The following is a 14,336-nucleotide window of genomic DNA, read 5'->3' as shown; positions in this document are numbered from 1 at the left end:
ATTCGAAAAGTTGTACATGATGTCATTTGAGGGAACTTTAGTGTAAGTGAACAGTTTTGGTTGCACAAAAACTAAATGAACGAATGCAAAAAAAGGCCCACGTATAATACAATAAATTAGACCACGATTGCCGAAACTTTGCATCCATGGTTTCACTAGTCCTTCAGCCTCATTTCAATGCATTAATAACTCTTATACATTAATAAGGTTCCACGTGGGGTCCATACCTCCGGGGCATAAAGAATATCTTGCACATTTGTTATGAACAACGATTAAACAGTTGTCATTCTATTTCTCGCTGTCAGATACAAAGTTGGTTCAAGCAGATTCTACAACAGGAAATTTTTTTGAGCAGTCCAACTGAACTCAAGCACAAAAAATCAGATCTTTTCCTTTTGTGCATCCCACTTTTGTCGGTGCATATTTTTTTAAAGCTCCAGACAGTTTTTACATAAAATATTTACCATGTAATAGCAAGTGCACTGTAACGGGGGGGGGGGGGGCGCATAACGTACTGTGGAGGGGGGAGGGGAAAAACGTAATATCATTTATAGAATTTAAACCAAAATCGCAGCTTCAGGATACCAATATTTCGCTTTTGATTTATATTTGTGACGCTTTCATTGTGGATAGGTTATAATTTTAGTAGAATAGAAAAATAGTTGATAGAAAATAAGCAACCCCAAATTTAACGAAATGAAAATCATTCTTTTATTACATCGAATGAAATTTCGACTGCGGTTTTTAGAATTTCGAACACCTACATACCTAAAGATATTTCCCATTTGTGCCCCTCCCCACTCCCAAAGCTTAGTGGATATTATTTACACCTCGCAACAGCATGTATTTTATTTTACGTGAGGATCTACTGCGTAATAATAAGTGCTCTCTATCTGAGGGCGCATAGCTTACGGGGAGAACAAACAGGAAAGTTCGATTTTTAGATTAATTGCAATGTTTACTCACCATATTCTTCAATGTAAATTGATGACTTCAATCCCATATTTCCAGGTGAAATTCAGTTTAAGACTTCAATTTTCTGCAAAACTAGAATAAAATTTACCCTGAGGTAATTGATAATTTAACACTGCATGTTTCAATGGAAGGAGATATCAGAGGCCTGGATATCAAAAGATCGAGCAAGGAACTTTTTATGGCCTGTATGGAACCATATATGGTTTTTGGATATGGTTGCCAAGAAAGGTCAACCAGGGGGTATTCGAGATCTATTGTGTAGTTTTTGTTGTCAAGAAACATTGTACAGGTGTAGTAGTGCTGCTCTGCAAAAGAAATGGTACTATCCTACTACTAACTTTCAGTATAAGTTAGAATCCTAAAATTTTCAAAAAATTTTTCCAATTTAATCCGACATAATCAAAAATAAATGAAGGATTTTTTAAATTACTAAACTTTTTTCAGTACCTCTAATTTTAAGTAACAAATTGGCTATGCTTTTGCATTTTGTTGGGAGCTGCTTTGACAAAAATGGCTACACTGTATTTCCTGTTTCTATTTTATGAGAAAATAGGGCACTTATCTAATTTTGTCTAACAGCTAATAAGTAGCGGAAGCGAGTTTTCAAAGTAAATTTGAATTTTTAGGTTGAAATAATTGAACATTTGTTGGTTTCCAGAAACGTTTCTTTGAGCTCTTTCTTGGTCCATTCGGGTAGTTACCTTATAACAAAACACAACGAAGCTGTAGCAAAAGGAAACAAAATCCTTTGTAAGGAAGTTGAAATTGATCGCAGTCCTATCATTCACGAATAAAGTTCTAAAACGTTGATTCCAAATTACAAGCGTCCATATCTGATGATTGTCTCCGTTCAACTTATATACGTTATTCTTTAAGAGCTCCCAATTAAAAATGTAGAGAAATTATTGAAGTTTTACCCAATATATCAACCCATGAAATCATAACCCCCTTATTATGGTTTAATTACCATGATTGGGGCGGGAGGATGCTATGAGTTATCTGACCACTCAGCTGGGGGTTATAATTAGAAATACCAAAATAAAACTTTTAAAAAGCTGTTCCGCTGAAAGTTTTTTAGCCGAAACTATTTCTGTTGAAACATGAAATTCAATGCCGATTCGGGGCAGATTTATTGCTAAAATTCAACAAAACAGTGCCAAACGGCTGGATAAATTTGCCAAAATTACTTTTTGCCGAGCCGAAATGTTTTTTTTTGTTTCAACATCAGAACTATGGGTTTTTTTAAAAAAAATGTTGACAGTTAGTTAAACAAACATGTTAAATGCAGTCTTTGACAACATTTTATACAGTTTTAGTAATGTCTCTTTATATCCATGACTGTTGATGTACCAACAATTTGCTTGTATCAACAGCTATACAGAGAACCGCTTGGCTTGACTTCAGCATCAGCAACAAAAACTAATTATGTTTTTTGAAATGATTATAGTTGTCCTATTTACTGGTAGTGCTGCGCTGAATTGGGCAATATGTCAGTCCAAAGTTTCTGTCAGCAATCTGAACCAAGAGTACGAGTTCTGCGACTTATGTTACGTGGAAAATCGCCATTCGCTTTTTACGGAACCTCCAATCGCTACCCTCTTCTCAGACCTATCCTTATCGAAACTGAACTGCTTTTATTGTGGGTACAATGAGTCCACAGTTCTTCCTTATTCGTTGAAAAGTTCAATATTTTATGCCGATTATGACAAATTTCTGCGAGACTCGCCTTTTGCTGCAATATTTGCTTTAGTTGACTATACGAACGCAACCTACGGCTACATAATACGGGTTACTGGCGAACAATTAGATGCAGACACGGTAACCGTTCCTTGGATTTTCCTCCGCACGAACACGCAGTGTGCTAACAGCGCATACGTCGATAATTTTCTAAACATAGTCAATAACGTTGGTATTGACATCGATAATGTGAAGATAACAAGTTCCATAATTGATATTGATAAACAAGCGCCAATAATGTACAACTTAATCAGTGCAGTTGGAATGGAGTGTGTTTTGTTCTTAATTTTACTGCTGGTGATACTGATCAAGAAATGTGACAGAAGACACGTTGTTTATTCTGTAGACCAGTTCGTCGATTGTAGTAGAACCAATCGGCGGATAGAATTCGGTGTATACGTTGCTCGATTCAATAAACTGGCAGTTTTCTTCAGTATACTCTTCATCATCATTTACTCAATTATGGTAACTACAGCCACTGGCGGAATGCAGTATTTCTATTACCTTGCTTATGGTGTTAGTAGCGCGACGGCCTTTATGTTTCTAATGGCAAGGGTTCCTATGAAACTGCAAAATAAGTGTGCCTACTTCAAGAAGAAGTCGTATCAAGTATCCTTCATTGTAATCACCGCCACAATAGGTGCACTGGCGAGCCTCGTTATACTTCTCTTCAAAGACGAATCAGCGTTTAGATTTGAAAATCAGTTCTATGACCTGTGTCTGAAGCTTCTCCCCTTTTGGTTTACAGTAAACATTATGATTGTCGTAGCTTTGCTAGCTCACATCTCGTTCAGAAGTTACATTGCACTAGCTTTATTTGAAGTCGGTTGCATCGTTATAGATCAGCTATTTCGGACTATTCCTTTTACTAATAAATTACACGAATACAAACAACCAAAACCTTTTCTTGATTTCTACAATATGTATGGCGACGCCTACTTCCAGATAAACCAAGGATTCACCTACCAAAACTCATCGACAACCATTAGCAACTTCGAGCCACATTCTACACCAAACACTAATCCCCTAATATTTAAGTGGCACTGGCATTACACTGGATTTGCCTGCCAGGTGCCCTACACGCGTATCTACCCAATCTGGATGGTTACTACACCTGGATTTGTTCTACTCCATGGTCTTCATTTCAATGCTGAACAATCAGAACACAGATCAAAAATTTTACCAGTGATCGCATTTTTAATAACAATGCTTGGTTCTGTAATTGAGGAATGTATTCGACTTTTCATGAAAGTTCCAATCGGAATCGGAGTAATCAGTTTCTCTCTCTTGTCACTCTTATTCATTTTATGGTTCTGTAAAAATAAGGAATTGGGTGACTTTATGCACGGTGTTCACATCTATGTCTCGCGCTCGCATGTGTCCTCAGGTATTAATCTAATAACAATTTTGTTTTTCTATCAGATATAGGTAATTCCTATAAAATGAGCAACAAAACTGCAGGAACTAGGAAACAATTTTTTGTGAATTGTTGATTTTTTTATCCAAGGAAATATATGTCGTTAAATTTGCATTAAACTATGCGAGGGGCCAGAAAAGAAGAGTGGAAATTAAAACTTACAAACATTTAAAAATACGACCAGGGATAGCAACAAAAAATGATCAATTGAATATTTTTCTATCAAGTAAAATAAAATATTGGTCATTTGTCTGATTTAAACTTTGTTCTAACCAATGTACTAACTTACTGCGATAATTCAACAATGTTCTTGTTGTTCATGCAAGATTGGATTAGAGAAAAGTAGTTAATTTGAGCACCAGCTAAAAGCTTTTTAAATCGCTGTTACAAAAACAGTTACAGAAGATGTCTAGTTCTACTCGTACCGAACCTCCAGAATAGATCAGAGCTGGAGCAGGGTAATTGCAGAGTTAAGTGCGCTATCAGAGCTGAAACAGAGCTCCCCCCAGGATACGAGACCTCTCAATTCTGGGTTTTGTCTTAACAGAGTATAACACAGTGTAGGTCTATTCTATAATTTGCCTTGACAGAGTAGAACCCAGAGTAGGTCTACTCTGGTGTCAGTCTTGACAGAGTTGATCACAGAATAAAACAATAAAATATTGCTATAATATATTCATTTCATAAAAAACGATGTTCGAAGTATTAAATTTATCTAAAGAAAAGACCATTCTAAAAGTATTGCGAATGAAAAAACCCAACCGCTGTGAAACAAAATATTTTGTATACAGTTAGTGAATGTTTCTGACTCAATGGATGAACTTAGACAGCTTTCCATGATAAAAGTCATGTTCATCATAATTTCCTATTAAGTGGACCAGCATTTTCTTTCAGCTGGACCACCTTGGATGTGATCAAATCCATCAGACTCTAGATGCGCATCTGCAAAAAAATTGTTGCTTTTTTGTTGCCTCTTAGCAGAGCCAACATCTCTGAGCCGGCTCTGTCAAAAGTTGTCCCAGAGTAGACCTGCTCTGAGCCAGCTCTTTTAAGAGTTGACCCAGAGTAGGCCTGCTCAGAGCCATCTCTGTCAAGAGTTGTCCCAGAGTAGGCCTTCTCTGTCAAAAGTTGTCACTGAGTAGGCCTGCTCTGGGCCCAGCTCTGTCAATGACAGCCCAGAATATGGCTACTCTGGGAGCTCTTCTGTCAAGGGTAACCATATACTTCTACCCTGGAGCTACTCTGTCAAGCGTAAAAAGTGACCTAAACAGACTCTGATCCAGCTCTGAGAGTTTCCCTGAATTTACTCTGTTCCAATTGTGATCTGCTCTGGAGGCAAGGTACAGGTAAATAATTAGGCTTCAAATGATAAAAATCGGAGATAATTAACTGTGCATGTATGCAATTCTACAGAGTTTGTAATTTTTAGAAATTCAATCCAACAGATAAGTTTTCGTTAAATTTTACCAAGTTCTTAAAAGAATTATTCACGCTTTTAATATTTCATTATAATTTTCGCTTGTCAAAAAATACATTATCTGCAAATGTGAGCAGATGCAATGATTATAAACACACTTTTTCTATTTGGCCCGAAAATTGTTTGGCTTTTACGTAAAAATACACAACATAGTTATTTCTCAAAACCTTTTATCACCTTAGTCTTTCATAACAGCCCAACAATTATCGCGGTTATTACTGTAATTTTTTGCAGCTTTCTCACAGTTCTTGGTGCTTCTTTAGGAGCTAGCGGGTACCGGACTAATTCTCAATTCTCGTATGTTGATGGAATTCCGGCAGACGTGTGGTACCGTGATGTACCTCGACCGAGAGAACAAAGAAGGTATGAGGGACCGAGATATTATGTCCTTCAGAGGCAGATTGATCCAATGGAGCCCGTAAGGTGGAGAAGATTCACTAGCTCGCCTAACCCGAATTGTACTTCGGAGGTTGTCATTCCAGTTTCGGATGATGCGCAACTACAGTAGAAACGCACTTGCATTTCAGTTGACTAAAATTTTGGGAGCAAAATTTATTAACCAATGAAAACAAAATCTGGCCTACACAACAGCGCATCAAACTTACGAACAAAGAAACACAAATTTAGCAACTCCTTGTATTCATTTCCCTCATATTACATAGTTATGATCTAAACTGATTCACAAATGTAACAAAGTTTTATTTGAAACCACAAAGCTCCAGAATAACAATAAAAAACAAAACGAAATGTTTCTTCATATATGGTTTTTGAGTCTTTTGCCATAGTTCAGCATTTATTTAATCCTAAATTGGCTGTTAGCGCGAGTTCAGAGTTTATCATAGATTCATGTCTCAAAAGAGGATCATGCAGCATATACAATACCTCCCTCGTTGTTCGCTTTCTTGGAGAAAATCTTATATTTGAAACAAAGCTTGACATTTACTTTCCTCTTTCAATGGTAAACCAGCTATCCGAGTCATCAAGGAAAATGTCATTTTTTATATATTTCGAATTCTTTTTTGAAGCTATTTCTTGTATTACTTCAAATTTAATCTTAAAGTAAACGTTTCAAAAACTGCGCAAGAAAAATATTATATTGTGGAGAAATTTATAAGAATTAGTTTTTGGCTTATTTGAAAAATTAGTTTTCAACGAGGAATGTGTTTTCACATTATCTATTTCTTCAAGGATCTCGATAGAATTATATACGTTGGTTTAAAATTTTCGCTAAATTCATTTTGCATAACCTTCTATATAAATTTTCAAAAGTTGCATTTATCAAAAATGTAATTTGTTTTGCTAAATCTTGCTTCGTACATTTTGGAAAAACGTCTTATAAATTCCACTTTAAATTTCAATTCGTGAATGAAGTTTGTTTTTGTTCTCATTTGATGAAATCGAATTCTTTTGATAATGTATATTCTCATTGTGTATTTCATTGAAAAAATCTGTTGTGCAAAAAGTATTCAACAAAAACATCGGTTTGAATTAATTAAATTATCTTTTAAATTTCTTTCTTCTGCAACTTCTTTTTTGTTCAAATATTTGATTTTGGAGACATGTGTTGTAAAATAATTTTCACTTTTAATTTCTGTGCCGAAAAAAAATTCCTCGGTAATATTTAATTTTTCCAAATAAAACTTTTTAATCCCCATTTTCTCGGTACAGAATGCTTTCTTTGCTATTTTTTTTCAAAAAAACAGCTTTTGAAGAATTGAATACAATTTTTTTGCTACGGTTTGCTTTACTATGTTGTTTTTGGGAAAATATTTCCTATAAAAATTCAGTTTTAAATTGACGTTTCCGTGGAAAAAATCTGCTTTTAGAAATTCATATTTTTTCCCAAAGTTCTGCCATTTTTGATTTGTAATATTGATTGAAATTGCGTTCTCTTCATTTTTTTAAAAACAGCATTGTCAAAAAAAGTAACTTATCCTTGTCGTAAAAACAGCCATCTCTCCAAACAATTTTCAATCCAAACTGATTTTTTTTATCGTACTTACTCCCCCGAATTTTTAATTTTTTACAATGCTATTCATAAAAAAGTTTTGGCCGAATTTTCTGCAATAAAAATTTCAGTTAAGTTTTTTGATTTCACAAATTTGTGGTGTAAAATGTTCCTTTTCAGAAGGCTAAGATGAAAGAAGAGTCTGATTCAGTTTGTTTCAAATATATGTTTTTCGCCTCTTTCTGTTTCTAAAACTTTGTTCATGTGGAAAAAAAAACGGACAAATTTACGACGAATGTCATATTCTTACAAAATTGTGTTCTTGTAGTGCACATCGAAAATCAGTTACAACCGGATATTTCTGAAAAAATAAAAAGCAGAATTTTTAAAATAATTTTTACACCTTATATTTAAATAGACATAATTCGGAACACAGTTTTGCGAAAACAAAAGTTTCTGGATGTCAATTTGCTTTAAAATAATATTTTTGCGTAGGAAATTTTTCAAAAAAACTGCAACATTTTATTAATATTTTCATTACGTCAAAATCGTCGAAAACTTTAATATAGGAATTTTTGATATTATTTTAAAACTAACTTTTTGTCATAATTGAATTTCCAGAAAAAAAAACATTTTAGAGGAAAATTTTGTATACAGTAAAGTTACGATGCTAAATTTTTTGTATGTCTGTTTGGAAAATAGTTTTAAAAAATGACACAAAAAGCTTGTTTGATCGAAGTTAAATGAAGAACAACATTTTCGTAAAAAAACAGATAAAACGAATGATTTTCCTTGCAACCTAACAGTAATATAGACTTCTTCACGACTATCTTGTTTTCCAAGATCGTGTTTCAAAATTTAAGTTTTTTGGAAAAATAAACTGCAAATAAAGTCATATTTTAAATCATTGATGAAAAATGCTTGTTTTTGCCAAATTTGAGAACGTGTTTGAATATGGTCTGATTTAAATTTAAATTTCTGAATGTCTTCTTATTGTCAAAATGTCTTATAATATTTTCTCTCTACAACCATTATATTCGAAAATTTTGTTTTTGTTTCATGTTAATTTTGATCAGCAAATACTTTTTTTTCCAGTTTTTCAACAAATTTATAAAAAAAATTATAAAGCAATTATACGTAGTGTTATTCGTTCTGCATAATTTAAAAAAGGTTTTTAAGAATTTTGTGCTCGAATAAATCAGTTTAAATTAATATACAAAGCTTAGGTCATTTGCTGTGCATACTATTTCTGAAGCGGTTTCAACATATAAATTCGTCTTTTTTCATTTTTTTCTTTGCATGATTACATTTACGAAAACCGCATTTTAAACTAAATTGATCAAGGGAATATTATGCTAAACCAGGCTTTAAAAATGGCTATGTAAAAGTCTTGTCGGGAAAACTTTTCAACTTTGCTTTTCTGCACAATTTTCAGCAGTTTCTTGTTGTTCTGTAAAATAGTCGGTTTTGAAATACGTCTCACTAATGTGAAATTTTGGTGTCAACAAACGGAAAACCTTTATTGTTTGGTGTCAATTACTTTCACTGGTGTATAGCTGCCCGACATCTCTAAAATTTATTCGAAACGTTAGTTGGCACTGAGATTTGTTATGAGAAAAAGTGAGGGGATCCAGTGTAACGCCCAACGTTTGTTTTACAGACAACAGTTAAAAATGTAGTGTTGTGATGAATGAGTGAAGGAGTTCGCACCCGTCGGTAATCGTTTTGAGTGGGTTTGTTTCAAAGTTTTGCTCATTGAGGCGCATTTAAATTCAAATTAAAAAATGGTTTCTACTCTTGTGACGACATGCAGATAATTAAATATTAAATTGTTTCTTTTAGAGTACTTTTTTGATAGACGTTTTTAGAGCCCTCTTTTGCCAATCGAATACAATTTTTAAAACTTTTTCTCTAAGTGATATCTTAGGCGGTTTTACGAAAAACTTGGATTTCAGCAGAAAGTTCCGAGCTGCAGAAAGTTCCGAGCTGCCACTATCAAACCAATCATGGCTGACCTCCCAGTAGAAAGACTCGCATAACAGTCTCCTCCCTTTACGAACACCGGGGTCGACTACTTTGGCCCGTTTTAAGTTACTGTGCGTAGGACTAACGAGAAGACGTGGGGCTTCCTCTTCACATGCTTAACTACTAGTGCCGTTCAAGCTGGAATCGTCCCGTCCATGGACGCCAGTTCGTGTGTAATGGCAGTGGAGCGGTTCGTCTCCCGTCGGGGTACACCTGCCATTATTTGGTCAGACAATGGCACTACCTTTGTCGGCGCGGAAAAAGAACTACGCGAGAATATCGAGAAGTAGAACGCCATTATCATCACCGTTGAACTTGCCCACAAAGACATTAAGTGGAGGTTCAATCCGCCCAGTGCGTCACACCAAGGTGGCATATGGGAGACGCTGGTATGCACTTTTAGGGGAATACGTTACACCATCCTCAGTACTCGTCGTCTCGCAGACGAAGTTTTGAACACTACCTTTTGTCTCTTCGAACACGCACTTAACGCACGACTGTTAACGCCCGTAAGCGCCGATCCGTCCAACCTAGGCGCAATAACACCTAATTATTTCCTAATCGGTAACCATGCAACAGAAAATCCGTCAAGCGTTGGCGTCGACGAGTTCGATAATCGTGAACGGTACGCCCGCGCACAGTCGTATGCTACCGTTATTTGGTCACGTTGGATCAAAAAGTACGTACCGGCGCTGAGCCGTCGTTCCAAATGGCAGACGCCTGCCGAGCAACACCATAAGACCGGTGACCTGGTCGAGGTAGTTGAAGAGACCAACCCAAGTGGTTACTACCCTAATGCTCGGATCACTGAACTTCGTTACGGTTCCGACAGCGTCAAACGCTCCGCTGTTTTGCGCACGTCCACCGGATCGCTCGTCCACCCGCTTCTAAAATTAGTACTAATTCTCCCAAAATCTTCCTCTAGGCCGGAGGATGTTACTGAGTAAAGCAAGTTATATATATCAAAACGCGTCATTTTATTAGCCAATCAGAATCGAGTATTTAAATACGCATAGAAATCGTTCCAATTTACGTACAAAGCTCGGAAAAAGTGCAATTAACTTATCTTCAAGTAATTCTTATCATAAGACCTATCAAATAAGACATGATTCGGCTCAGTAATTTTCGAGTTTTCGGATTTATTAGTACAAAGTGGTGATTGGCATTGAACTGATTCGTTATCCGAAAAAAGAACCTGCCAAAAGAGCATCAAAAATTACCGTCTAAAAAACCACTTGTTGATCTACTCGCCGTAATCTTAATACCCTACGATCTTATTACGTTGTCCAAAACTTGATGCGTTGATTTGTCGATTTATAGCATTATATGTTGCCTATTGTATTGCATGAATAAATTCAAATTTCGTAAATCTGATTTTGTCAGCTTTAGAAGGAAGAAAATTTTGAATTTGATGTCTTCTGTTTGTGCCCCTCCCCCCAAGTACGTTAAGCATCCACCGTTACAGAACACGCAAAGTCATCACACAAAATACAATACAGTTGCTGCAAACTGTGACACTTGCGTCTCTAGGTGTGCAAATAACATGCACCCACTAAATTGAGGGGAGACAAATGTAATAAGCAGCGTCACTCATTTGCAAAACTTCTACGAGGGCGGGAAATAAAATTTATACGAAGCCAAAAAATTCCGTGGCCTCATCTAAAACTTCATTTTGGATCTTTCATTCAAAATTTGGATCTTTTGCATTTGTACCCAACGGATCTTTTCTGATTTGCAGTACCCCCAATTTTTTTACGGCCCAGTTGCGAATTATATGTTGTTCCATGCATGTTACTGTTTAAAAAAGTCACGTGCGCCTGGGGGCGTAGGGCGTAAAAAACATAAGCTCACTAAGGTGGGCACCAGAACAGAACAGATCCGTGCACCCCCCTCCCCCCGATTAGTGGGTGCATTTCAATTGCACCCTCAGAAGCACTCGCCAGATTTTTATGTAAGAATTTACTATATAATTGCACGTGCTCTGTAACTGGGGAACCATAACGTACGGGGGGCAGAAAAGAAAAAGATCCCAACTTTATAACTACTAGAAAACATTTTAATTTTTTTGGTTTTGATTGTTATTGTGTTATTTTTCTGGACTTATATAATTTATCAGGTCTTTTTTGTATCACCAGCACTGTGGTCAGATATTCAAAAGGACCCTTTGATCGTAAATATATCATAATAAGTAGCTATATTTTTTTGCGGGGGGGGGCTGTAATGAGAAAGGACTCTTTTCATGATATAGCCCTCCATCGCCGCTGACAGCTATGTCAAATTATTAATAGTTATCCCCCCAAAAAACTAGGATCTATTCTGTTTAGTCCCCAAAGGGGGCCTATAGCCTTTACTAAAGGACATCTGGGCAGCAGTTGGATGAAGAATTACCAAAAGACACTGTTGAAAAGTTCCTCGAATGAAGTGTAGAACTACCCAAGCTTGCCAAAATCACTATACCAAGGAGCTACTTTTAAGGAATTTTTGAACACCTGTAACTACACATGTTTGGCGATAGTTCTCAAGAGGTCTTCAGCGCTGTTGCATTTCTCCGAGTTCAAGTAAACACTTCTAGTGGGCCAAAAACAGAGTTTGCATTTGTGCGCTTAGTGGTCAGATAACCTATAGCCCCCCCGCCCATCATGGTAATTATACCATAATGGGGGGCTATAATTTCATGGGGGGGGGGGGGGGTTATAATGGGAAAGACCCCTGGAAAAGCCCCTATGTCAAACTATCAGAGTTAGCCCCCTTCCCCCCCCCCCCAAAAAAAAAAAACAAGGATCTATTCTGTTTTGCCCCCAAATGGGGCTTATATCTTTTATGCCCTCCGGCAAACCAGACCCACTATTTTTTTACATAGTATCGTGCTATTTAGCAACATATAATTTGTAGCGGGAGGGGCGTAAAAAACACTGGGTCTTCCCCATTATAGCCCCCCCCCCCCCAGCTTATTCGTCAGCTAACATACAGCCCCCCAAACATGGTAATTATACCAAAATCGGGGTATAAATATTTATGGGGGGGGGGGGGGGAGGGGCTATAATGGGAAAGACCCAAAACACTGGGGGCCGGGGAGGGGGGGGGGCAAAACAGACAGAATAGATCCAAAGAACAAACTGCCGTTCACAACACACTCACACTAGGGAGAGTAATTTAGACTTTGTCTCTACACCTAATTGTGAAAAAGCAATATATTCGGTTTAGTAACTAACTTTAGTTGCGAACAAGAGATGGGGCAAGGTCAATTTCCAAACGGTTTTTGACAACCTGTTGGTCCACTTTCTACTTTGTTTAATTCCAATTCGTTGCTGAAACACGCATTCAAGTTTCTTTCCATTCGGATATTGAGCATTTACTTCACCTGTATGATCAACATTAGAATCATGAAAAAATGTAGGGTCTCCCGTTATAGCACCCACTTAAATTATGACCAGTAATATGGGAGTATTTCCAAAAATAGCAGTTCACAAAGTCGTTGCCCTCCCATTACTGTTTAATTACCATGAATGCTGCGCTACAGGATATTTGACTATTACGTTGGGGATGGGGGGTTGGGGTCAAAGGGAAAAAAATCTGGTCCGAGTGTGTATAATTCAGATGAAGAGAATCGAAACGAATAACCGTAACGTGGTCAATTTCTGAAAAGGCAATTTCACTAAATTTTGCGTTTTGTGGAAAGGAGTGACAAAAATGTGACCAATTTCAATCTTGATGTACCACTTTCAACGATGGAACTTAGTTATGCAAAACGTGGAAGTAGGTTAGATATATTGTGAAAAGGGTCTAATCTTTGTCACGAGATTCAAGAATGAGCATAACTCTGTTCTAAAACTTTCAATGTGTAATTAGCCTAAACGTTTTAGCCCGAAATTAATTTCTAATTTCCTGAGACCCAACTCAATGACTTAATTGTTCTCGCGATAATGGATATATGTAATCGCAAATGGCAGTTGTTTTCTTAGTCTACAGCAATTAGTATGGAGCGGGAAGTTTCTGAATTCAATCATTGAATGGGTTTTTTTTTCTTTTCGTTCTAATTGACACTATCTTACTCATTTGGAAAGAATACTGATAGGTCTGAAAAGGACTTATATGTTCTGAAAGGATTATTATCTATGGTTCTCCTATCTCGTGATTTATATCGTTCTTGTGGCAATATATTTCTAAAATACCCTTACCTTGATTGGTTTCGCCAGCGAAACGCCTTAATTTTTTGTGAGTTATCACTATATGTTCAGACCAAACACTGAAGTTTTTGCTAACTGATTATTTTGTTAGAGAAAAACAGCAGCTATATTTTGTTTCCGAAGCAACTACAGCATCTGAGAAGAAAAATCTGTAAGAAATCTTCCGATGATCTCATTTATAGGCGCACGTGCTAAATCCTAAAAAATGGATCATGAGGAGCTCTCAGAGATCAAGAGTTTTTTCTTGTTAGCAATGTCTAACAGTGAATGTGTTAATTTCTGGGGCCGAGGATTTGGAGCTAATTTCTTGAAATGCTTGTGATTGCATGTTTATAATTATGTATAGTTACGAGCGAAAATTTAAACACCTTTGTTTACTCATTGTATAACAATCGGATCTTTTCCGTTTGTGACCCCAGTACATTATGCAACCATCAGTTACAGAGCACAAATCACTACATAGTAAATCAATATGAAAAATTCTGTTAGGTGCGTAGGGGGGGGGGTGCGAATAATATGTACTCAATAAGCTGGGGAGGGGGGACAAACTGAAATGATCCTAGAAATAGA

General features: G+C 36.6%; 1 protein-coding gene and 1 long non-coding RNA gene across 2 annotated transcripts; one reads left to right on the top strand and one right to left on the bottom strand.

The window, feature by feature from the left end:
* Positions 1–228: 228 nt before the first annotated feature.
* LOC142357089 (uncharacterized) lies at positions 229–13,954 on the bottom strand. Its single transcript, XR_012761546.1, has 3 exons — positions 13,758–13,954; positions 12,792–12,887; positions 229–329 (listed from the first exon to the last, which is right to left on the bottom strand). It is a non-coding gene; the product is annotated as an uncharacterized LOC142357089 (long non-coding RNA).
* LOC142357088 (uncharacterized) lies at positions 267–6,365 on the top strand. The gene is made up of 3 exons (XM_075408793.1): positions 267–312; positions 2,349–4,099; positions 5,870–6,365. The coding sequence occupies exons 2-3, from the start codon at positions 2,401–2,403 to the stop codon at positions 6,112–6,114; spliced, it is 1,944 nt and encodes a 647-aa protein (XP_075264908.1). The 5' UTR covers positions 267–312; positions 2,349–2,400; the 3' UTR covers positions 6,115–6,365.
* Positions 13,955–14,336: the final 382 nt, after the last annotated feature.

Source organism: Convolutriloba macropyga, unplaced genomic scaffold, assembly GCF_964194025.1.
Source record: "Convolutriloba macropyga unplaced genomic scaffold, txConMacr16.3 SCAFFOLD_5340, whole genome shotgun sequence".
Classification (NCBI taxonomy): domain Eukaryota; kingdom Metazoa; phylum Xenacoelomorpha; order Acoela; family Convolutidae; genus Convolutriloba; species Convolutriloba macropyga.
This window is presented reverse-complemented; position numbering and strand designations above follow the sequence as displayed.

Bases quoted from the DNA above. Each gene is read 5' to 3' on its own strand.
- LOC142357088 (XM_075408793.1), top strand. From the start codon at position 2,401: ATGTTTTTTGAAATGATTATAGTTGTCCTATTTACTGGTAGTGCTGCG. The intron at 4,100-5,869 runs GTATTAATCTAA...GTGCTTCTTTAG, and splicing joins GCGCTCGCATGTGTCCTCAG to GAGCTAGCGGGTACCGGACT.